Source organism: Melopsittacus undulatus, chromosome 11, assembly GCF_012275295.1.
Source record: "Melopsittacus undulatus isolate bMelUnd1 chromosome 11, bMelUnd1.mat.Z, whole genome shotgun sequence".
NCBI lineage: Eukaryota > Metazoa > Chordata > Aves > Psittaciformes > Psittaculidae > Melopsittacus > Melopsittacus undulatus.
Window position 1 is genome coordinate 3387501 of NC_047537.1, and position 23446 is coordinate 3410946.

Genomic DNA, 23446 nt, shown 5'->3' on the forward strand with positions numbered 1-23446 from the left:
GCCAAGAGACTCAGTATTGAGGTTTCCCTCCCAGGTTCTCTTGACTGGATAAGAACAGGAGTTGCTGGGCACCAAAGGGAGAGCACGAAACCTTTACACCTTTCTGGCACTTATTTTAGGTGTCTGCAGACCTGCAGTGCAGATTTTGAACTGGGCTGAGCAAGAAGCTGCTGACTGTGTGTGTCTGAGAACCAGTTCTGCGGCTGTTTGCTCCCCTGGCATCCTGGTTTTGTCCATCATCCTCTACAGCAAAAAAACAGCTCTGCAGAAGCGGTTTGCACACTACCTGCACTCTACTAAAACAGTTGTTTATAAGGGTATCACTTATGTAATAATACATATATTAATATGCAAGATAAAATATATAGAGGCAAATATAATGTAATCCAACATCAGTAGAATGCAAACCACTAAAATTGGTAGAATAGCAAATGCTTTAAAAAACCCTATGTAACCTTATTTAGGATTCAGATGAGGATCATTCTACTCAGCTTAGGGGCAAAACATTTAAATAAAAAAAAAGAAAGAAAAAGCATTTTTTCACACATATTTTAATCCTGGATTAATTATTTTAGACATTTTCCATATTAATTAAAGCAGAATTGCTTCTTTCTTAAGTTCTTTATCTACTTTCTTTGAGTAAAGCTGTTTAATACTGGAGATTGTGGAAAACATTTGTTCATGATTATCCAGACATACAGTCAAACAAGACTGAAACAAGAGCAGCATGCAAAAATGTATTTAAGGACTATCATCCCAAAATGCTGCTAAAAGCTATTAACCAGTACGTGTTAATTGCCAGAGCATTCATATTAATTTTCACTTCGGGCCCAACATTGTGGAATATTTCCCCTGATACATTTTAAACAAAGTTTAATTTAAGGAACTGCTTCTATCAACACTTATGAAAATTAACAGCCAAGCAATTAGCACTCATGAATTAGCCCTTCCCCCATGCTTCCTACAGCATCATTTTTAAAACAGTTGCTACAAGAGAAATTGTTGGTTTTTAACCCATTACCAGAATTAACCACAAGAAACCTTCTAACACCATACAGCGGTAGCGTTCCTCACAAAAGGATCTGCAGCATCTGCCCAGCCAAAGATCATGCTGAGTTATTTTTGTTTAAACTGTGTCCAGTAGTCAAGTTAACTCACAAACCCCTTTAAGGTCAGAAAAGGCAGACTTCCTTAAAGCTGTATTTTCAACTAGTAGGCATGAAAATAGAGATAAAAACACTCTAGGTCTGTGTGTAGGGAAGGTTTCTGGCCTTTTAACTCAAGTTTATTCTAGAGCTGAATGATCCTTTCTTTACATTTTGACTGTGGTTTTCCAACTTCCTTCTTTGACTATTTTGCACCTCTTTTTTGACTGTCCTGGAACACTTCTCTGTCTACCAACATCCTGCTGGGATGTAGGAGCATCCATTTGGTGGGAAACATCTCAAAAACTGGATTGACAAGACATTTTAGTGATTAAAATTTCTTAAAGGAAGCAGAGACTTGGAAGAAAAATGGATGTGGGTTGGCTTTAGAGACTATTTCAAGGGGAACTGTAAAATAGAGGCCTTAGCAGGAGTTACACATTCAGTACACGGTTCCTACAAAACTGAACATTTGATCCTAGCATGATTTTTTTCCTCTTCCAGTAACTAAATACATCCTGGTAACATTTTTCTTACTAGTGGGAATGGTCATGTAGTTGAATAGTCTTGACACTAATACTGTACTAAATCAGGATCCTTTAAGATTAATATCTCAGAGCAAACTCATCGCTACGCTTTCCAGGAACTTGTGCACGTTACACTTGTGATTTGAAAAGAAATAGTGTGGATGTCTATAGAATGAAAAGATAACACATGCTTTTAAAGCAATTAATGAAAGCAGGTAGGTAACATGTAGGGAAGCTAATGTTGTGAATCTCACAGTTGTGTCACTGAAATGAGACATTACAACGCTCCAGTGTTTCACTTGCAGTGTCTGGCTATGACTTTCCAATCTGCGTTATGGTCAGTCTCCTTTTCACAACCTTATTAAAAGTCAGCGAGTTGGAACAATCAAAGTTTGATTTTCCAAATTCTGTAAACAGAAATATAGATTTATCCATAAAATGGATGATAATTTAATCTGTGTGCAGATAAAGGAAATCCTAATCTTAAATCTAACTCTGACTTCTTAAGCCTTCAAGTAATTACACACATGAAAAAGTAATTATAAATAACTAAAGGCTTCCTTTCATACAATATTCCTAGCAAGATTTTTCAGGATTCATTAACCAAGATGTACAACCCACACGATACACAAACCACGCAAACAGATGCAGGGGTTTGGTTTACTTTAACTGTGATAAGGAAAATCTTGAAGGTAAAGGCAAGAGTAGATACTCTGTGTGTGTCTTTTGTTAAAAGCTGAAGTTTACCATGTACATGGAAGCCACACACCCATCTTGTGTAGTTGTGGGGCAAGAATTACCTGAATTCTTGAGCTGATTCGAATGTTTCCGGTTACATTTCACAAGCCATATTCTCTACTCTTTTGATAATTAACGAACTGATCAGAAGAAGAAGAAATTAAGAGTGCTTTAAAATTTTATTATTTCATAAAATTGCAGAAGTGCTTATGAAAAAGACACTCTGTCTGCCAGAAAACACCTGCAAGATGTGAGCATATTAATAAATTGGCTTGGTTGATATTAGAGCATGCAGTGTTTTATTTTTAACTGATTAGCTGAAACAATACATCAAATGTTGGAGGGAGGAGGGAAGGCCCCTGAAGAGAATGGTTTTATTTGATTTCAGGTCCGTTAGGGAGCTGAATTACTGGTAAGTTAACACAATTCAGAATGCAGTTGAGTGCACACATGAACAAAGAGCTTCAACGTGGCAAGTAGAGAGCTCTCCTCAAGCTTTGCCAGTGCTCCACAAAACGGGTGTTACTCAAGCTGAAATCTGCCTTACAGCCCCCAAATATACATATATAAACCAAAAGCCTAGTTATAATCTTAAAGATTTCAGAGCCACTGTGATCCCTTGAGTAAATACATAATTAAGTAGGGTTTTTTTTTAAGACATGTTTAATTAGGCCCCCAGCCCCTCCTCATCCCCTCTGCCTCTCCCCAATTATGTACCATTTCCCCAAGAGATATGTGGCTCTGTTAATTATGTAAATAAGTCATGCACTATTCCCTGAAAGAATTGTATTTATGTGAAAAATACTACTCATCTATTATCAATAAAAATAAATGAGAACTGTGATATTTCATTAAAAACACTTCTTAAAAGCTAGATGGTTTTTGAATTTACATTACTGTCTGAAAATACAACAAAACTGAAGTAAAATAACTCACTACTGAACTATAATGTTTCTTCTATATCTCAGATGGTCCAGTAGGTATTTAAAATGGACAACATATGCAGAGAGAATAAATTCTATGAGCATGTTATTGACACACTTACCAGAGTAATATAAATGCTGCTGTTATTATAGTGAGATTATACTCTAGCAAAATGATAATGTAATTATTCTCAAGAGCTCAAAAGGTATTTTGATTTCTAGATCACAATCAACTTGATTCGTATCATACCCTACAGATCACAATTGAGCAACAGTCAGGTATTTCATTATTATCCAAATACACATACTACAAATGTCTTCAAATGGACCAAACACCTGCTAAATGTACCCAGGTTTAAAATATGAAAATTAAGATGTTCATTACAGTCATCTATAATTCCTATAAATACAGTAAAAAGTCCTTTGGATCATCAAAGTGGGAAGAAATCATGCTTAAGTTCCTCAGTTTTCTGAGGAAGTCTATCAGGTAGCCCAAATCATGCTCAGGTATTAAAACAACAAGACTGAGACATCACTGAATTACAGTAGAGTTCTCTTAATAAAGCAGTATTTTATCTTCACTTCCTCTGTGCATGACTGTTGAAGTATATTTAAATGTCTGCCAAACTGAAATGATGTAACAACAGCAAGTCCTGAGTTTAGAACAAAGGCATCTTAGACTTGTAACCATTAAAATACCTCTAAATGAGTTAGGACTAATTCCTACATGCTAGTAAGTATAAAATAACAGAAGTCCATTTTGCTATGCGGGCTTCATAGTCTAAAAGTTATCATTTCACAAATCTTCTGACTACTCCTAGACATGTTCGTGGAATTACATATCTGAGTTTCCACTTCAAGAATACTTAACAGAATATGAAATTCTTCCATCACAATGGTAATGAAGCTCAAACTTCACACTCCCACAGGAGATTCCACAGACAAATCAGCAAAAAACGTATCAGTGCAGTATTTATAATTGTTTTGGAACAATGACACTGATACATCACACCCATGTTTATATTTCTGTTTCCAGAGTTTACAGCAGAGAAAAATATTTGACAACAAAGAGTAAGTAAACTGCACACAAGGAAAGACCATTACCTACAGCTCTTCAAAGGAATGCAGTCAAGGAAAGAATTTGACCTACCAGGTTTCAGTGAACCTCCCCTCTGTGTATTACAGAACTGAGTAGTTGAGCAGAACATTTAGTAGCAGAACATTTTTTGCCCCAGATACTGACCTCATGACATTTCAGCTTTACACCCTCAAAACAGCCAGTGGCTTTTCCCACAGTCACTGGAGCATTTTGAGGATAAAGACAGCATAAAACATGGAATATTTAGCAAGTGTTGTTATGTAGTCAGATAGATTTTTTTTGTTTTAATGCCAAATAACCAATCATTTATACAAAGTGTCCCACCATCAGCTCTGTAGAGAGATGTAGCCTAGGGTTCTGCCACACTAAACATCTACCTGACTAACCAGCTGGAGAAGAAAACAGCAAGGTAAGGTACACCTGAAGGTAACACCATCATTTTGTAATGAAAATAGAAGAAAGTGTTCTACCAAAACTGGACCCATTGTATTTCAGACTAAAGGAAGCATGTTTCTAGATGTCTGCTTTAAAATAACTGATAGCTTACTATAAAGTCTAGTTAAAGCTTGAACAACTTGATAAGTAACTGCCTAAGGCCTACCATGTTCAGGTCAGGAAACTGGATATGAGAGAATACCATTTGGTCCACCTACCTTGCCGTCGAATTTGGAGTACTCATTGAAGGGGTTATTCAGCTGCAGCGGACACTGCTCCAGGCGCACGGACAGTATTGACTGCTTCCCAGAACATGGAGATTTTACTCGGAAATTCTTTTTCTCAAATAGCGAGCTCAGCTCCTCTGCTGTAGGTCAGAAAAGAGACCAGAGTAGTTGTGCTGAGAGATGTACAGAGGCTACTGTTTACCACAGAAAGATAACGGTGTAAGAGGGAGCAAAAAATCAAGTATATAAACTTCCATTTCTAAATTAACAGTAAATGCTATGCCAAAGAACTGCTGATACATCTATAATAGGCCACGCACAAGCATTTCTAACTGAGCTTGAAACACATGGTACCGTGCTATGTTACAGGACAATACTATACTACCCCATTACCACATCATGTGCTGTCAGCAGTAAATCTGGGACTACACTTGACCTAAAAGAAGATTTTTTTTGCCATGGGAGACTGGATTTGGTCTCCTCTCAAAAAACCCCTCAAACCTGAAAACACTATTCAGGCAAATAGCCTGGATAATTATAACCACATAAACTGCTAAAAACAAAGGCACTAAGGGCAAGTTCTTTGTGCGTCCTTGGAAGGCTCGTAACAACTCTGACAAACAGATTTTGTTCTTTAAGAGCTGAATTTCCAGCAAAAGTTAAAAAAAAATAAAAAAATAGGGCTTCCTATAGACACTACAAAAATCAGGACAGGGCCCAGGGTGTTTTAGCATATTAGTACTGATGGGTCTCATCTGCAAGAAGCCATGACTGAATCTGGACAAGGTTTTTCCACATCTGCTCTAGGAGCCAGGTATCCCCAAACTCCATCAATCACTGCCTGAGAACCAACAGGACCAACACCAGCTCTCCTAGGCCAACTCTGCTCTGTGTTCCTCCATTTGGATTCTCTCGCATCTCAGAGATTTCCATGTTGTTCCTCCAGGGAAAGGAAACCTGCAGGGAGTTGGTTAATTTCTTAAAAGATGGAATTAAAACTTGACAAATTATAACTAGTCAAAAGCTGAATTTAATTTTATCAGCAGATTGCCTGAAAACTCAGACAGTTGGCAAAAGTGCTAAACAGTGGCACTAGGAGATACGCAACCGTCTTGTGAGAGGCTGCAATGAACCAAGAGCTTGATTAAATATCTTTTAAATGTGGCAACTTAAACTCCATGAGGTATTTTGGTTTTTTGGAACAAGCTTATCTCCATGTAAAAAATAAAGCCCCAATCTCAGTTACAGTTATGCTAGGGTATTACCCTTCACTGGTGTTTCTTAAGCATTTGGGAAGTACTCTGTACCTTGGAATGCAATATAACAGTTTTATTGGTTCAAGTGAAAAGCAAGTATTTCATCTTCACCTTTTGTCTCTAGGGAAATGTTAAGATGATTTGTCTATTGTTTCCTTTGTTGGGATGTATAAAAAGAGGATCTCAAGAATTCCTCTGATTTTCTTGTGTGACATCTGCTTTGCTTTGAGTGTTGCAGAGCTTTTACTCAAATCAAATCTCTCACACGACTGCAGAGTTTCAATACAGTACATTCGGGTGCCTGACTGCAGTTTTCCAGAAAACTCCATCATTTCAAAAATCAACTCATTTAGGAAAAACCACCAAAACCTTCTACAGATTAGTGCAAAACCCCAGAAGATGGGCAAGATTTCTGAAGAATTACCATCTTTCACTGGACATTTTGTCAGTTAATTCCTAACAGGTTTGGGATGCAAGAGTTCCAATTGCAAACATTGAAAAAAAAAACCCCACATTTTAAGTTATCAAATTTCAGGAAAAAAAAATCACATTTTTGTATTAAACTGCTTTAATTGCATAATTTTAAATTCTTAATTAAAACTAAGTTTTGCCATGAGTCTACATTATATGCATGTTTCAGCTTTGGTGGTTAGCTATATGAGCTCTATCTGTGTGGGCTGAATTCACGGCTTTTGAAAGATGCCCTCAACATATAGCTAATTTACACTTTATATGCTCTGAAATGAATGAATGTAAGATATAAATACAATGCCTTCTTTCTTGCTTTTACCTAAAAATACCTAGTATTTAATAAAAAGGATAACCTTCTGTATGTATATCCCTATTTGGTTTATAGGACCCACAGACTGTTATCACTAACAGAATTTGATCTCTACACTGCACGAGGCTGAAACATTCTTTTTACTGAAAAAGAACTGATGCACAGGCAGGTGATGTGAACTGGTGACACCACAGAACAAAACCAACCAGACCTCCACTTCCAATCAGTCAGCTACGCCTGAAGCACCTCTGTGTTTGCTAAACCTCTAACTACCTTCAAATGCACAGAGATTTCCTTTTTCAAGTCTTTACACTGCTACCATCTTATCTCTCAAACTCATTCCTGACAAAGCAAACAGCTTGTCTCATGACAGCAGGGAAACAGATGACGAGCAGAAAATATTCTTTCCCCCCTGCCTCATTACCATACACAAAATTACTTGTCTCTCACTTCCCTTTATCCTGGTTGGTGTACCTTTATTTCTGTACATAGCAATTAAAAATGGAAATCACAAATACAAAATTGCCAGATGCCTCAAACTGCAACTACAGATTCAACTGCAGGACAGCAGAGATGCTTAGAAGAGATTCTCTCTCCAGCGAGGCATCTCTGTGAGGAGTGAATGATCACTGGAGGTGGTGTCACCAGACTCTAACAAAAGGACAAACCAACAACTTTTCAACACCCTTGCAGTTTGCATGGGTTCAGCCATAGGCTCGACTTTGTCTAAAGCTCAGTCAGAAGAGGGCAGCCAAATTCCCCCCCATCTGAGAGCAGCTATTTCTGTTGCTATTGCTCTTGTACGTATTTGCCAATAATGCCGAATGCGAGGAACAGAACAAAGCCTCATACACACACACTTGACAAGGAGGAAGACACAGTGGATATCCTCCAAGGCTCCTTTCTTTCCTGGCCTCTTTCTACTGTGGTGTTCGTCATGTAAATAAGTGAGAAACGTGCAGAATCTCAGTGACTGAGCAGAGAAGGAAAATCAGCTCTGCCAATAGACAGCAAGTGCCTGGAGTTTCCACATAACTTACTTATTTCTTTATTCAAATTTCTCCTGCAGCAGGGAGCACATTCCTACAGAGGGGGACACCTCCATTACTGCTGGCTGACAGATTATGTCTATCTTCAGGGCAGCACATAAAAGGAACTAAACGTTGTGGTGGAGCCCACATGAATAAGATGACACAAGCAGCATAGACACAGCAGGGGACTGGAGTCTGAGTGCAATTCAGTGTAAAGCAGTCTCAAGCAGTATATAGATGGGAATAAAGAGAGGGAATTGCATCATCATTGGTCAAACGCTATAAAATATTGAGCAAAGAGAGTTGGAGGTTATGGTAGATTAACCTTTAAAACCTACAACTCTGCTTACAGAAGTAGAAAGGCAAAAACATTTTAGAATGCATTAACAGAGGTATCAAACAAGCTGAACACTGTCCTCAGGATTAGTGCAACCGTGCTGCTCATGTGAGGAGCTTTGTTCACTCCTCTAAAAAAAGACATTGTAGAGCTGGAGAAGGTTCTGCAGATGACAGCCACGAAGATACAGGGATTTAGGCAAAAAAAGGAGATTACACGGAGACTTCATTAAGATACACACAAATTTTACAAGAAGTAGGCATGACAGACCATGTAAAGGTTTGAATGTGTGTCAAATATAACAGGAATAGATACTAGCTTGAGCTATAAAATATGAGAATTGAGACAGATTTTTCATTTCATGTATTACAGTTTAAACTGTGCAGGACATTCAGTCAGAAATAGTAATATAATTTAAAAAAGGATAGCATATTTTTGTAAGAAATGAGTGATAACAGTTTTCCCAAGGAAAGGCTAGATAAGGTAAGGCAGCATTTATTACACTTTCATTTAAGTAGATCATATAGATACATTATTTCTGAAGATTAAGACTCCCTTTATCTAGAAAAGTAACCACAAAAATTATCTGTAAGAGTCAACTCTACAAAATTCTTCATCCTTTCAAGCACACCAAATGCCACTGGAAACAGCTGGAAAGCCACAGCTTAGGTGGATCCTGCATTCTGAATGCAGACACTTGCCAGTCAGCAAAGATATGACCTGTTCCTTACGGACCTCAAAGTAACACCAAGAGCTTTACTACCTCCATTTCTTGCTTACTGAGACAAGAGAAGCCTTAGAAGACAATGACGCTACAAGAAGACAAAACACAAACACTGCATTAATACCTTATATCACAAAAAAATAATGCAGCCACTCAAATTTGTTCAGACCAGCAGACTAGATTTGAAATGTATTTTCTTTACTTTGCCTTTACTAATAATTCGAAACGCCCTAATGATAGCTGAAAACAAATGAGACCCCTGTGGCACACCACCCCCCTGCAATAAACTATGGGAAACAGGCAACTGGGGCATGGGAGGCAAATACAATAATTAGCATTTCCTCTACGTTTTGAAAGCTGACATGAAAATTACGAATGGAAAACGTTGTAAGCATCAAAAGGAGAAATAAACACAGTAGGAAAATAGGAGGTCTTTTCTTTTTACCTGAGTAAGAAGTATTTCTGTCTTTCCACTGAACGTTTTTGCATTTTATTTGATTTTGTCTCTCTTTCCGCAGACGTTCTAGTCTCTGAGCTTGAAAAGAAATATGATAACTGTAAGTTTGTCAATGAAAGTTTACTATAAACAAAGACATAATTAACTACCTTTATATGAATAAAGATGTTTTATACTGCATATGTAGGGGGAAAAGTCATAAAATTTTAAAGGTGGCACCCCTGAAAAGCAAATACCAACAAAAACATGAAAATGTTCTTGATTTATAATTGAAATTAGAGGATATAAAACATTAATAGAGATCATAAAGATAGTATTAACATGGAAGAGAATAATAAAATGTGAAAACTTCTGTGATTAATATGACATTTCATTATATAAATCATTAATAACGGTCTTAAAGGAATTTTAATGCACAAATGAACTGAAGTGAATATTACATTACAGGAATAAAATTACTGTTATGAATTACTCTACCCGTTTCAAAAATTAAAGATAAATGAACTCAGACTAGACTATTAAAGTTTTAAATATAAAATCCTTTATCTAAAAATCATGAAAATTATAAAATGTCAAAGCTATATAAATTAGCATAGCTTTTTCTTCAGTGTGCTGAAACAGTTTATAGGTAGTAAAATAAATGATTTGTATCTTCACAACATTAGTCAAATCTTAAAATGAATATAATATTTCTTTATGTATATTTTGTCTCCATTTTCAAAATATGGTTTGGAAAAAAGCCTCGAACACGAGATCAAAGAACTCAGAGACCAGGCTACCAGGTAATACCTTAAATTATGCTTTTGTTAACAGTAATGTCTCTCTAGGGAAATGGTCACCGAAACCTGGTAGAAGTTACCCAAGACAATGACCACAAGAAATAACTGATGTTGCGAAGCAGCCATTCAAAATAAGAAAGTAGATTAGAGTGAAAAGTAGAACTAACAATGTTGAGTACTGAAAGAAACAATTTCCTGGATATATTAGCAATTTTGATGTATTGAGATCATTCATTAACTGAGTTTGTAGAAGAGAATCTAAAATGCTAAATTACTCTGACAATTTTTAGATCCAATTTGAGTTCCCTGAGCAATTTCACCAATTAGAAAAAGGTTAATAAATATTTTCTATTATTATTCTGTTACATTTACTCTTTGATCCAAATTATGGACACAGAAGTGATTCCCTCCCCAGCTGGAAACTGATGAAAAAAACAATACTTTGAGGTTTAACAGCTGTAGCAAGCAGTTTAAGGTACAAACACACACACAGACTTTGATGTTTATTTCCCACTTAAGCCAATGTAAGGTTAATGCCTAAATAACTCTGTGTATCCTAAATGAGACAAGTATCCCCACTTGTAAGCTTAAATACTGGGTAAAATACTATTGTTGTGTTTTTATTCTGAAAGGAAAAAAGCCAAACAACTTCTTTATTTTTCCCCCCAATTACTCTAGAAACTGTAGCCCAAAATTACCTCCCAAACTCCTTTCTTCCCAGATGGGCCATCATGAAATAACTGCTAGATTCAAGATTCACATGTAAATCATGTGGATGAATCACATGGATAATGTGGGTAAATCACAATGGATAAAGGAAAAAACAAAGAGTAAGAATCATGCATATTTTTATCCTGTTTGGGTTTTTTGCCTCTTGCCAAACAAACACATTAAAGAGCAGCAACCATCTCCACTAACTCCATCCTACTCTTCTACCTACAGCTGATCACCAGTGACCATTTACTGTGAAACTGTACTACAGCAACTCCAAATTAGATGGAATTATCAGTACCTATTAGAAGTCTGAATTATTCAAGGTTCATTCTCATGAGAAGCACGCTAGTTTGAAAGCTTTCTGTGTGACAAATGTCACTGACCAAATGTAGTTCTTGTTTCATTAACTATTAGCAGCTAGATGAGCCTTTGTTTCCAGCCATCAGCACTGGGAGACTTTGCTGTTTCCCACATCCCCACCACTCCACACAGACCTGCCTCCACTGTACTGGTTTCACCCCTCAGGATATGGTGGGAAGGAGGTAATGAGGAGATGGAGCCCAGAGCCAAAACCTAGCTCCTGTAGAAAAGGAGGAGGAATTCAGTGGCAGACAGCTCCTGCACAAACACAATGGGCAATGATACCCTATCATGTCTCACCCAGTACCCATTGCTTTCAGGACTAAGGGGATAACTTTCATATTTGAATGCACATAAGATTAATTTTCAAATTTGCACACCCCAGTGAGGATCTAATAACCAACACTTCTGTAGTCTCTGCAGAAGTGTGCTGAGTCATCTACAGTAACCCATTATTGCTACAATTTATGAAGACACTATCACTGTAATAATACAAATAATACAAAACTGTTTATATTAAAATAGTGAACTTTCTATTGAATTTATTCCTCTTCCTGGTTTTTTTTGCAAGGGTTCAGTACTGATCAACTCACACTGTTTGTGGGCTGTTTTCCACCCCACTCCATTTCAAATCAGAGCCCGATTCCCTTGGTAACTGCATTAGGCTCCTGGTGGGACCAGCACAGGCAATAGAACACTGAAGATGCACCAGATGAAAAGATGCAAAAAACTGGCTCCCAAATGGACTGAGTATCCTAACCATTATTTTAGAATATGCTGCCAGATGGAAACAAATTGTTTCAACCCCTAATTTCAATGGAGATTATTCTATCAGCCTAGTCACTTGGGCAAATAATCCTTCACAATCAGCTATATATTTGTCTTATTTCCACATCTAACTCTCCATGACAGGAGATCAGTGCCATGACTTTTCTGGACCTTTTGACAACTTCTTAGTCGTAAAAGGTGTTTCAAGATATTCAACACCACACAATGCTTTACTTGGTAGGTAGAGCACAGATGTTGTTTCTGAGCTCTAGGTGGTGTTATAATACCTTCAGAAATAATTTGAAATATATATACACTGTAACAGAAAAAAACCCAACAAAGAGAGATCAGTATTGACCACCCCACACCAACCTTTTCATATATATTTTATATCATAGAACTTTTGTTCATAGCATCCCTTGGGTATAAGCAGAAGTCTGAATATCCTTCATGTGAAACAACAAATGGGACAGCTTTCTTCGAGTCAAGACAGAGGACTTATTTTGAAACTGGGTACACCCTCAAACTTTCTCATTTGTTAATTCAAATCCAGCTCAGGGTTTTCCCAGAAATAAAATTTCAGAAGACAAAACACAGACAAATCATCAGCTCACATCAAACTTCATTCCTCCCTTTTATAATGAATAGATTTGATGCCTCACCAGGTAGATTCTTCTCAGGAAGCAACCATCCGATTCAAAAGTTAACATCCCTCCAGACATTAACAATGGAAACATCAAAGACTGTTTGTGTACTTTGGATTTAGACTTGATGCCTTTACAGTTTTAAGTTTTTATATATAAAACTGACTACCTTTGTACATGAATAAGCAAAACAACAATTAAAACTCAGCTGACAGCCCACTAAAGTAACTGAATCACTACATGCCCTTTTATAAAAAGGGTCTTGACGTTACAAAAGGAAAAACTTGACACATACCCAGCTAGTCATGCTCTGATTTGCTCATACAAGCCAGACTAATAGAAACCAAATTTAAAAGGCTAATGTGATCTTGGCTGCAAACATCACTTACCTGTGTTTGATCGTCTTCTGATTCCAAAGTCCCAGCTTGAGGTAATATCGACTGATTGGGAATATACATAGCCCTGAGTCTCACCATTGCTTCCCTGTGTTTCTGAACCACTGTCCCCATATGCTGACGAGGGATTAAATTTCTCCAGGTCAACATCATGATCTATCAGGACCATTTCACACATCCCTGTGTCATCACTGGTCACGTGTGACTGCCGAATATGAGCGAGTATAATTGTAGGGTTGTCCAGGAAAGCCATTCTGTCCATCCAACACCAGTCCAATGCTTCACTATACTATCTTCTTTCCATCTTGTTTCATGGACATATGTACCTAGAAGTATAATATACACAGCATTTTAGGAAAACAATCAACAAAATCCAAACCCTGACTCAGGAAGGTTTGTATTTTGGATGCACAAAACCTGATTCAGCTTTGTACAGTGAAATTATTTTAACTCTGCTCCTGTTCATGTAAGTTACACTGCATAAAGAATAGTGGTTTTGGAGGACAGCTTGAAACCTGAATCCCAAGGCAACAGAACACAACAGACACCTACAGACAGGTCCCATTACTCTACAACGAAAGGTTGCTGTAAGGCAAAATACTCTAAGTACTACAGAGAGAAGGCCACAGAGAAAATACACACGAGAAACATCTGTCCATTCAAATTCATAAGCTTACAAAACCAGGTTGGAATTTGAATTTCTTTTTCACCCATCATCATAACGCGTTACTGTTCTTCTTCTGCCTCTACATGCCAACTCTCTGATTACTTTATTATGGACCCTCTTTGGGTTTTGTATTTCCAGGAAAAATTCTAAACATAAAGAGGTTAGTATCTCAGAGCAGAATATTGAACATCTGCTGCTGCACAGTGCTTCACGTAGGGTAACTGTTGTAACACAGAAAAGCTCTATGATCATATACCACACGTCTGAATTCTTAAGCACTTTAACAGCAGTAATTGCCACTTACCTAAAATATTTCATTCAGAGTACTCAAGCAGCCTTACAAAATAGAGGACAAAAAAAAGACCCAAACCACAAAACCCAAGCCACACTCACACTGTTATCCTCTTTTACTGTAGCTGTGGATTTACAGTTATGTGTTAAGCTAATTCAAGCCTGGGCTGCCTCTGAAAGGGGCAACTCTGTGCTCCTGCCTGGCCAGAAGTTCAAAATCTCCACTGCTTTTCTAATCACTTGCATATCAGAGGGAAAGAGGGCAATATATTAATACCAGCTACAAAACTATATGTGTTAATGTAGCAGTTTGAACACAGAAACAACAAAACCAAGCTTTACAGTTGCTGTTCTCAAAACCGCTGCCAGCAAGAATAAAATACTAAAGGCAAAGGAACAATTTTAAATCACACAAAGCCATATCCCATGAAAATCTCATAAAAGCAGCTGGCCTTTTCCTGGCAGATTTTAACAGAAGAAAGTGAATGAAAGCATCAGACAGGCTTGCTCCAGGAAAACACATTTCATAATTTCCCCCATGTAATTCCAAGGGGAAAAGTGTGTTAAGGTATACAGCCCCATGAAGCAGCTTCTGAATTTAAGTAGTTGGAAGCAAAGGTGATACTCTATTTGGACACCTGTCTTATCATGAAAACCCAAAAATTCTGAAGGTGTATTGCAAATTGCAAACCCACCACCCCTACCAGTATCCTCCCTACTACCAAGCATCCACTAATTAGAACGTTCACTAGATTTACACCCTTCATAATTTAAGGCTTTTTTTGCTCCCTTGGCCACAAATATTGCCTTCTTTCTTTTTCACCCTCTCCCCCCTCCCAGAGAAACTGTACTTTTTCTGCTTTAAAAAATAAACCAAGCAGACAAATCCAAAAGTATTATATTAAACAGCAGGCCCAGCAGCAAGAAGGAATTCAATAAAGGAACGGTAGAGGAAAAAAACTGACATGCTGCTCGTTATTAATACACTACACCTACCATACATTTTAATAAATCATGCAATTAGCTAAACACGTTCCATCAGTATCCTTGGAAATACTCAAAACCCAACTGGATGAGGCCCTGAGCAATGTGCTTGAGCTGGCCCCCCTCCAAGCTGGGAGGCAGGACCAGGTCTCCAGAGGTCCCAGTCAAGCTCACCATATTCAGACTCAAAGTTCTATTTTCTGACTATTTTCATTACAGAAAGTAGGCCTACTCTCCCCAAAGGATTTCTTATAGTCCTCAATGTGAGAGGCCATAAGGCAAATGTCCTACCACAAGGCAGCCGTCTCCTGGCTGTGATTTACGTGTTAAAGGCCTCTAAGTGTGACTAGTATGTGTGATGCAGAGAACACAGATGCAGAGAAGTACAGTGGGTATGGGTATTTTTAAAAGTGCACTGAGAATGCTCTTTCAATCTAATTCCTTACACACCACTCATTAGCAAAAGCCATGCTTACCTGCAAGCAATAAGAACTTGTTTAACTAAGCAACTGCCTCGGGCTTCTAAAAGGTCTGCAAACTCCCAATCAAAAATTACTGCTGCCCCATCAATGTGTCATATAAATGTTGGCATGTTAATTGTGTATTTATAAGATTGTTAATGGTTAGTTAATTTACCTCCCACACTATTATTGTACTTGAAATGATTTAATGTCTGCTAAGGGAGTTAACAACATGTAACAGCAGATGCGAGAATTTTACCTTTATACTCTGCACCCCGACTTCACGCTATTAACAGTCCATGTGCTAAATTAGCCAAGCTTCGTTACAGTTTTACATATGCAATCACTTTTCCCATAAACATGAATAGTGAGAAATCTGCAGAAATTCTGTTTCAAACTGAAGTTTAATACAAATACATTTTTTCTTCCCCCTCTTCATATTTTTCAAAGGACACATTAAAACTGATTTCTCAATAAATTACTGCAAACTCCAATTTCTATGAACAGCTGACACCCCTCAAAGAAAAACCCCAAAACAGAAGTTAAGATTTTTTTCAGTAGTTGTTACCTACACAGTTCTAACTGGTTACTCCTTTAAATCAAGGCAAACCACAATTAGATTGTACAACCTGGTCCGCGGAACAATGACCTCCGATGAAGTAAAAGAATTCAGAGAAGCAAAGCTCAATTTTGCAGACCTTTACACAAATATTTGAAGCCTCCATGTCATCAGTTCCAGTAAACTTACAGGTAGGAGATCAGTTTCTAGATCCACTGAGAGGTGCCAGCATTCCACTGCTTTGCATTCCCGGTACCCACACACTGTTACTACATCCACAAGTAACAGCTGAATTTAATGAATTCAGGGATTTCTGAGCCTCAGCAGCTCTCACGTTCCTCAATCACAAACAAAAAATAAAGGTTCTTTTAATACTTACACTACACAGATATTATTCTACTATTAAATAAAATACTTTTCAGACAGCTGTCAAGCATACTCTATGCAAGCACTAAAAATGAAGAGAACAATGTGAAGCCTATGCAACCATAACGGTATTTACGTATGAGGTGATATGCAGGTTAGTGTCATGATGGCAAACACCTAAGTGGAGAGAGCTGAATCAACCCTTCACTTCCCTTTTTTACCTCCTATCATTCACCCATCTTACTTCCTGCATACTACCTGACCAACACCCTGGGTATGAGCACCCTCTCCCCCCTTTTCCTGGTCTCATTGCTGTATTGCTGAAGTGCCCCTGTCAACTGTGTGCAGTTACAGAACCTCCTCAAAGGTGTAAAACTGCACCATCAAGAGGCTGAATGACTTGCCAGGTTTTGCAGCAACTTTAGCAAAATCAGACAGCTGGATCTCAGTCTACTATTTTTATCAGAAGTATTCCTCTTCCAGTAACCCACTGCTATATTTATGGCATCTATAGACTCTCGCAGCAAGTGAAGCTAGGTTGTTATGCAGATCAGCCTCATTCATAACGCGGCATACGATAAGTAATGCAGAACGCCCTACAAATTATTCAGCTCCCAGTAGGTGACACAAAGATCTTGGAAAGAGGATATGTAGTTATACAGGCTGTACTTTACACACATGGATGAACACATCTGAAGTTGGGGAGGCAACTTCATTATCACAACATCCTAAGTGCTCCTGTGACCCTCCCGCTTGCTTGGCATACTGTATTTATTTAAATATAAGGAAGATTTTCTTACTTTGATCTTTCCCCCCCAAACACCATTCATATCCCAAACCCAGTTTGATTCATATTTGCATGTTATTCTACACCAAGTGTAGAAGCAAGTGTGAGATAAGGGGAAAGAACGAGCTAAACACACACCTCTCCTGACTGCCATCCTTCCCATCCATCCTACCAATCCCTGCACACCAGCACAGGTGACAGCAGGCACAGCTGAGAATGCTGGACCACACTGACTTGTGGGACTGCGACTGTGTGTCAACCTGCTATTACTGCTGTTTTCAAAGGAAAACAATTGACCTTGAGCACGGAAAACGTTGAGTCCGCGGGTTACCTTACTTTTGGGAAAACACAGTTATTTTGGACTGAATTTTCTGGTTTGTTTTAATAAACACAGGGAAATTTGCTCACAGACCTCTAAATAGGCTAGAATAAATGCTAAAACCTGGAGAAAGCTGTTAGTAGCTAAAAATGTTTTGTTACAGGAAAGACCTATGACTTTCAAATTCCACCAATTTTAATGGAATCATTTTAAGAATCCTTCAGTTCAAATAGCTAAAAGCAGCTGTAAATTCCTCCACAAAACTCTTAAGCCAATCCCTGCTAGGTTATTTTGCTCTCTAAAATATAAAAGTAAAAAGTGACAAGTGGGAAAAAATAGGACATCCCCTATTTTGCAAAGCTGTAGGTTTGTGGTAACTTTTTAAAGATGGAAATGTATTTAAATTGGCTTTCCTCCTTGAGGAAGTCATAAACAATTAAAGCCCTATCCAAGGTAAATAAAAATGCTCCAAATATTCAAGTTCTGGAAGGTACAGCCTGGAGCTAAAACAATTACTAATAATCTCAGAATACAGCAGGCTGGAAGAATTGTATAATATTATAGGTCATCTTATTGCTCAAGGGCTTCCTTAGTCACTGGACTTAAACACCTCTCTGACTGGAGCTCTTTAAAGTGATCTTTAAAACCAATGAGAAAAATGAGCAGATTAGAATAAAAAATTGATTCTCTCCCTGCACATCATATAAACTGGAGCAAACACACTTCACAATTTATGATTCAGGTTATATGAAATAATTCCACAGTTAACTTCTGTCTGCAATTGCAAAAGAAATGGCTCTGGTTATCTATATTTGCAGCAGTACAAATAATCAATCCCCTCGAATGCCAGGCAGACTCCTGTGCACGCAGGATAAAGGAAAGTGAACCACAATGTATGAAAATTTAAGTTTATGCTTCAACAAAAGCTCAAGTGCATTTAAGAATGAATACTTATCTAGAGAAGGTGTCACTCAAGCTTCGGGTCCTAGCATTAGAAAGGGAATAATCATTTGAAGTCATTTAAAGAGCTCTTTCACAAGTGAAACTGGAATGTGAAAGTTACGCTGAGAAAACACTACATTATATGCAACTTCCCACAAATTATTTGCTAGCTTTCAAACCTGTAAATTAATCTGGCATTAGCTATGTAGTTCTGTATTTATCCACTGCTTGGAATTTGGCTACATTTTTGTTGTTGTACTAATCAGGATGCAAATGATACCAACTCTGCTATTTTAATTATTGAGCTTTAGGGAAGGAGGGAGGTAATACTGGGGTACGTATGGAAGCTGTATGTTCTCCTCTGTTTGTTTCCTGATCTTGTCAAATCTTCATTTAATTGTAAACAAGTTGATTCTCAGCTAACCTGAGCTATCTTGCACCAAGCTTTTAAGCAAATAAATAAGTATAAAAAAATGCAGAGATTATAAATTAGGGCAGACAAATCTGTATCTAGACTCATGCCTGCAAAGAGCATTCTATCAATATAGTGAAATGCTAATCTCCTAATTAACAACCTAATTAGGTAATTATGGCTTTGCAGAGGGATGCCTAAATGAAATATGACAACATGGTCACCTCTTTATATGGCACCTGTGGGCCTTTTCAGCTGTCACTGCAAAGAGTGCAATATCAATTTGAACAGATGACAAAGTGTTGTCATTTTTCATTCTGATATTGTACTGAATGGTTTGGATAGGAGCAGTTTAGAAAAGCGGCATCTTGCCTGGCTTTTGCCTAATCTAAATATGTGCAAACACTTTGCTTAATTTTTAATGTCTATGATTATGCTTATTTTTCCATGCTGGCTAGCAAGCATAGCCTAACACATGCATTACATCTGCAATGTCCTACTGCGCTGACCCACCACACTGGAATCCCTATCATCCCAATTCACAGCACGTATTCATCACAGTTTACTACCCAGAAAAAAGATGAGTATTTGAGTTCATTTTTTAAGACTTCCAATTTTAAAATAACAAAACAGAAGAAAGTACCTTTTAAATAACACATCTCAATTTCCATTTCATTTTTACTGCTGATGAACACTCTTTTCCAGAAGTGGGGCAGCAGTTGCTGCCTGTGAGCGGGTGAAGCTGTACTTTTGTTTGCACAGAAAGCTTGAAAGAAATACTTTCAACTTTGGCACTGCACTTTTACATGGAACCATGATTTTTCACTCATATGCCTAAAATACTTTAAAGACAATTTGCTAGGCTTTAACATTCCAAAGATGAACAAATAAAATACCTAATTGCAAAGAGGAGGATAGAAGCATAGGCTCAGACTAGAACTTCACATTTGGCTCTCTCATTATGTATTCAAGAACTTAAAAAAACACCATAAACTTTATGAACACCTATACAAACTTTGATCTTGGACAAACACAACAGGAAGCTTCAACATTTTACCTGGTTTTTGCCTGTATAATATTGAGAGAGATGCTGTGCTGTTTGGGTTTTCCTGGCATTCCTCACCAGCCATGCCTACACCACAACTCAAGAATAAGCCTGGAAGTGTGGCATTATCCTGAAATTGCCTGTATCTCACCTCTACAACTGTGTCAAAGCTGGCTGGATGTGCTGAAGCCAAACTTGACTGAAAGGTGTTTAAGCATGTGAAGGCCCCATGCCTTACAAAGCTTGCTCTGGGTGGACCCAGGACAAAGCCTGGAGACTTGCTGTAGACACAGCCAGCCCACAGGCTCCTGGCACAGCACTGAAGTACCACAGCCAGCCTCACTGCACAGAACTCTGGTATTAGACAGAAGCATAGGCCAAAGCAAAGTTTTGTATTTGTTGTTTTCTTCAGTTTGTTCCCATTCCACTTCTGACTGCATGAAAGTAATTTTATTGCACAAAAAGGATGATCATCATCTTGTATTTTATAACATAATAGGGTGCGAGCTGCTTCTGACCTCAAAAATGCTCATGGAGGTAACATCAACTTAAAAAACTCCCAAAAGTTTAAGTCCCTTTAGGACTCAATGTCAAATGTAACTGGCCAGATTCACGTTTCTTCAATGACAGATGAGTCTCCCTTTCCTCTGGCTTTTATTTTCATCTTGGCAAATTTTTGGGGTGTCTCCTTGAAGAGCACACAAAACATACTCGAGGAGCTTTGTTTTCTTTCTGAATAACTGATTTAGACACAATACTTCTTGAGCAATAAGGAAACGAGGTAGGGATTACCCTTGTACTGTCCTGTATAAGAAACTGACCTTACAGACAATGAAGAGATGGATATTGCTGTTTAATAAAGCTTCCCAGCAGACACACACACACATTAATACTAAAATGCATCTTGGGGTCTTTGTTAGAGGAGCTGTCTAATGGAAAAGCCCCTTCTTGGTCACTTCAGACAAGTGGAGCCCTGTTGCTTCCAAAACCTGACAGCAAACTCAGTGCATGGCACATCTCAGGCATGCGGTAGTACCACAGCCAGGAACCACCACGGTATCTGTTATTTCCAAAGCTCACAGCCTGTCCCTTCCAGTAACTCAAAGGGAATAACTGAGGATAGACTGAGCTCTCCTCCCCCTTCCCCAGCCAGTACCACTGTCTCTCTCCAAAGCCAAGACAGAGCTGCCAAACAGATCTCCTGGTTTTACATGGGACTGTGCAATTTGTGTCCTGCTTATTTCCTGTCCAATTTGTGACTGTAACTGACCCTTCAACACAGGAGTCTGTTTTTCACACCCACAACTTAGGAAGGTCAGGAAATTTGTGCTACAAAACACTTACAAATTATTCTTCCAACCTGCTTCACCTGCCAAGACCTTTGCTGATCAAAAGACCAACCTGTTACTTGTTGCAACTGGGTGAAACAGTTAAACAGATGATGAAACATTGTAATGAGAAAGATCTGAAACATGACTTGAGAAAGAAATGTACTAAACTGGTTCCATTTCACTGCTTCAGTTATTTCTGTACAGTCTATATGTAGACAATGATCTATTTTTTTTAATCTAACCCAAAAAAGTGTCCGTGAACAGATCTGCTCTGATCTTGAAAAAGTAAATGAGTTTAATTCCCAGCCTTGCATCTACCTGGTAATCCCCTGAAACCTAAACTCACACAGAACATACTTGGAAAATCCAAGCCTGGGTCCAGCATTTCTCATTTAGACAATCACGGAGCCTCCACTAACACTGAAATCAATTTGTTGGGGTGTCTTCCAGGAACCCTTCTTGCTCCTCACTGCCATTCCTGCAGCGAGCACACTAGTTCTGATCACCACCTGCCATGCACATGAGAAAAACGAGACCACAAACCAGCAATCCATCGACATGTGACAACACCAAAAGCACCCACTCTGTGAGCACCCAAGCAGTAAGGGCAGGAACCCACAGGCTTTAGAAACAAGCAAGAGACTGAGCCCTGATGCATGCCATCAGTGACACAAGTGAAGTCGCAGCACTGGGCCAGCTCACATCCCTTTGGCCTCTGAGCAAGTGCAGAGCACTTCCAGTGCAGTCCCTGAATCCAGCACCCCTCTGCCTGCTTTACCATACACCCCGCTCCAGCAGTGGAGCCCCGTGTCCCACTTACCTGCTTTCCCTTTACAGCGCACTGCCAGGTGCTCTGCTGACAGTGCCGCTGGCCCGGCCGCAGCGCCTTGTTCCACCGGGGGACGTTAACCCCGCCTCGCTCAGCACCTGAACCTGCCCCGAGCCGCTCGGGCACCGGCCGTGCCTGTCTGCGGAGGCCCAGGAAGCCCCGGGTCCTCGTACTACAGCGGCGTCCTCCCCAGCACTGCAAAGGCTCCCGTGCCCCTGTGACATGTCACCTCATCCCGCGGACCGACCGCAGGCTATTACACCGAAGAACAAGGGCAGGGTTACAGCACGGAGCGTCGCTGCCTCGGTGAACCCCCGGGACCCTCCGGGAGCGAAGCCGGCCCCGCTGCCGGCCGGTACCGGGCAGGCACCCACAGCTGGGCCCCGTCCCCCCCTATGCCCGCGGCACGCACCGCAGAGCCCCACACTCACAGGCTCCACCCGCCGAGCCGCTCCGCGGGGCCGGGCCGGGCGCCGCCTCCTCCGCCGCCGGCGGGCCGGGACAGCCGCTTCCGGGTCCGGAGGACGCCGCGGACCGGGGAGCGCTGGGCCGCGCCGCGACCCGGAAGCACCGCCTGCGGAAGTGTCCGTTCCCGTCAGGGGCAGGGCCGTGCGTACGCGTGCGTCTCGTCGGGACCCGGCTTCCGGCCTCCGGTGAAGGGCTGCGGGCGCTGTCCTCGCTCCGGCGCACTCGCTTCAGGCCCCGCTGGTTCACGTCGTGCTTAGTCCGTCACTGGGCCCGGGTGTGCGGAGCGACCCGAGAGCCGAGCTGCCGTGCCCCAGTGAGCAGGGCCCGGTTACCGAGCATCGCCGTGAGGCCGTTGTAAAGGCCAGTTAAACGCGCACGATCACTAACGAACCGTGGTAGAATCGTTCACAAAGTCTCTCGGAGCTGCATGAGGAGACAGGCGGTGCTCAGCGCTCACTGCGGTGCCAGTTCCACTGACAGTCTCATTGGGTGACCCTTGCAGGACCTGCCACCGGCCCGGTCATGGTTTTGTGACTTTAAACCAAAGCTTCCACTGAGTACCCGGTACACAGGCAGAAATCGGATACTTTAGACACAGGTAACTTGCAAAGAAAAGTGATATAATGATCCTGACAGGGCTTACAA

The 23446-nt window shown here is 39.8% G+C and overlaps 2 protein-coding genes across 4 annotated transcripts in view; one reads left to right on the plus strand and one right to left on the minus strand.

Moving 5' to 3' along the window:
* MAPKAP1 (MAPK associated protein 1) overlaps window positions 1-22889 on the minus strand; it is a 97491-nt gene extending 74602 nt beyond the window's left edge. For both annotated transcript variants that reach the window (XM_034067778.1, XM_034067777.1), the window contains exons 1-4: window positions 22765-22889; window positions 13335-13666; window positions 9669-9758; window positions 5086-5234 (exon numbers count right to left, since the gene is read on the minus strand). In XM_034067778.1, coding sequence (XP_033923669.1) covers window positions 5086-5234; window positions 9669-9758; window positions 13335-13602 — 507 coding nt within the window. In that variant the 5' untranslated portion in view covers window positions 13603-13666; window positions 22765-22889. The remainder of the gene's footprint in view (window positions 1-5085; window positions 5235-9668; window positions 9759-13334; window positions 13667-22764) is intronic.
* Window positions 22890-23027: 138 nt separating this feature from the next.
* Window positions 23028-23446, plus strand: part of PBX3 (PBX homeobox 3) — a 108963-nt gene continuing 108544 nt past the window's right edge. For both annotated transcript variants that reach the window (XM_034067479.1, XM_034067480.1), the window contains exon 1: window positions 23028-23399. The gene's annotated coding sequence lies outside the window, so the exon portion shown is untranslated. The remainder of the gene's footprint in view (window positions 23400-23446) is intronic.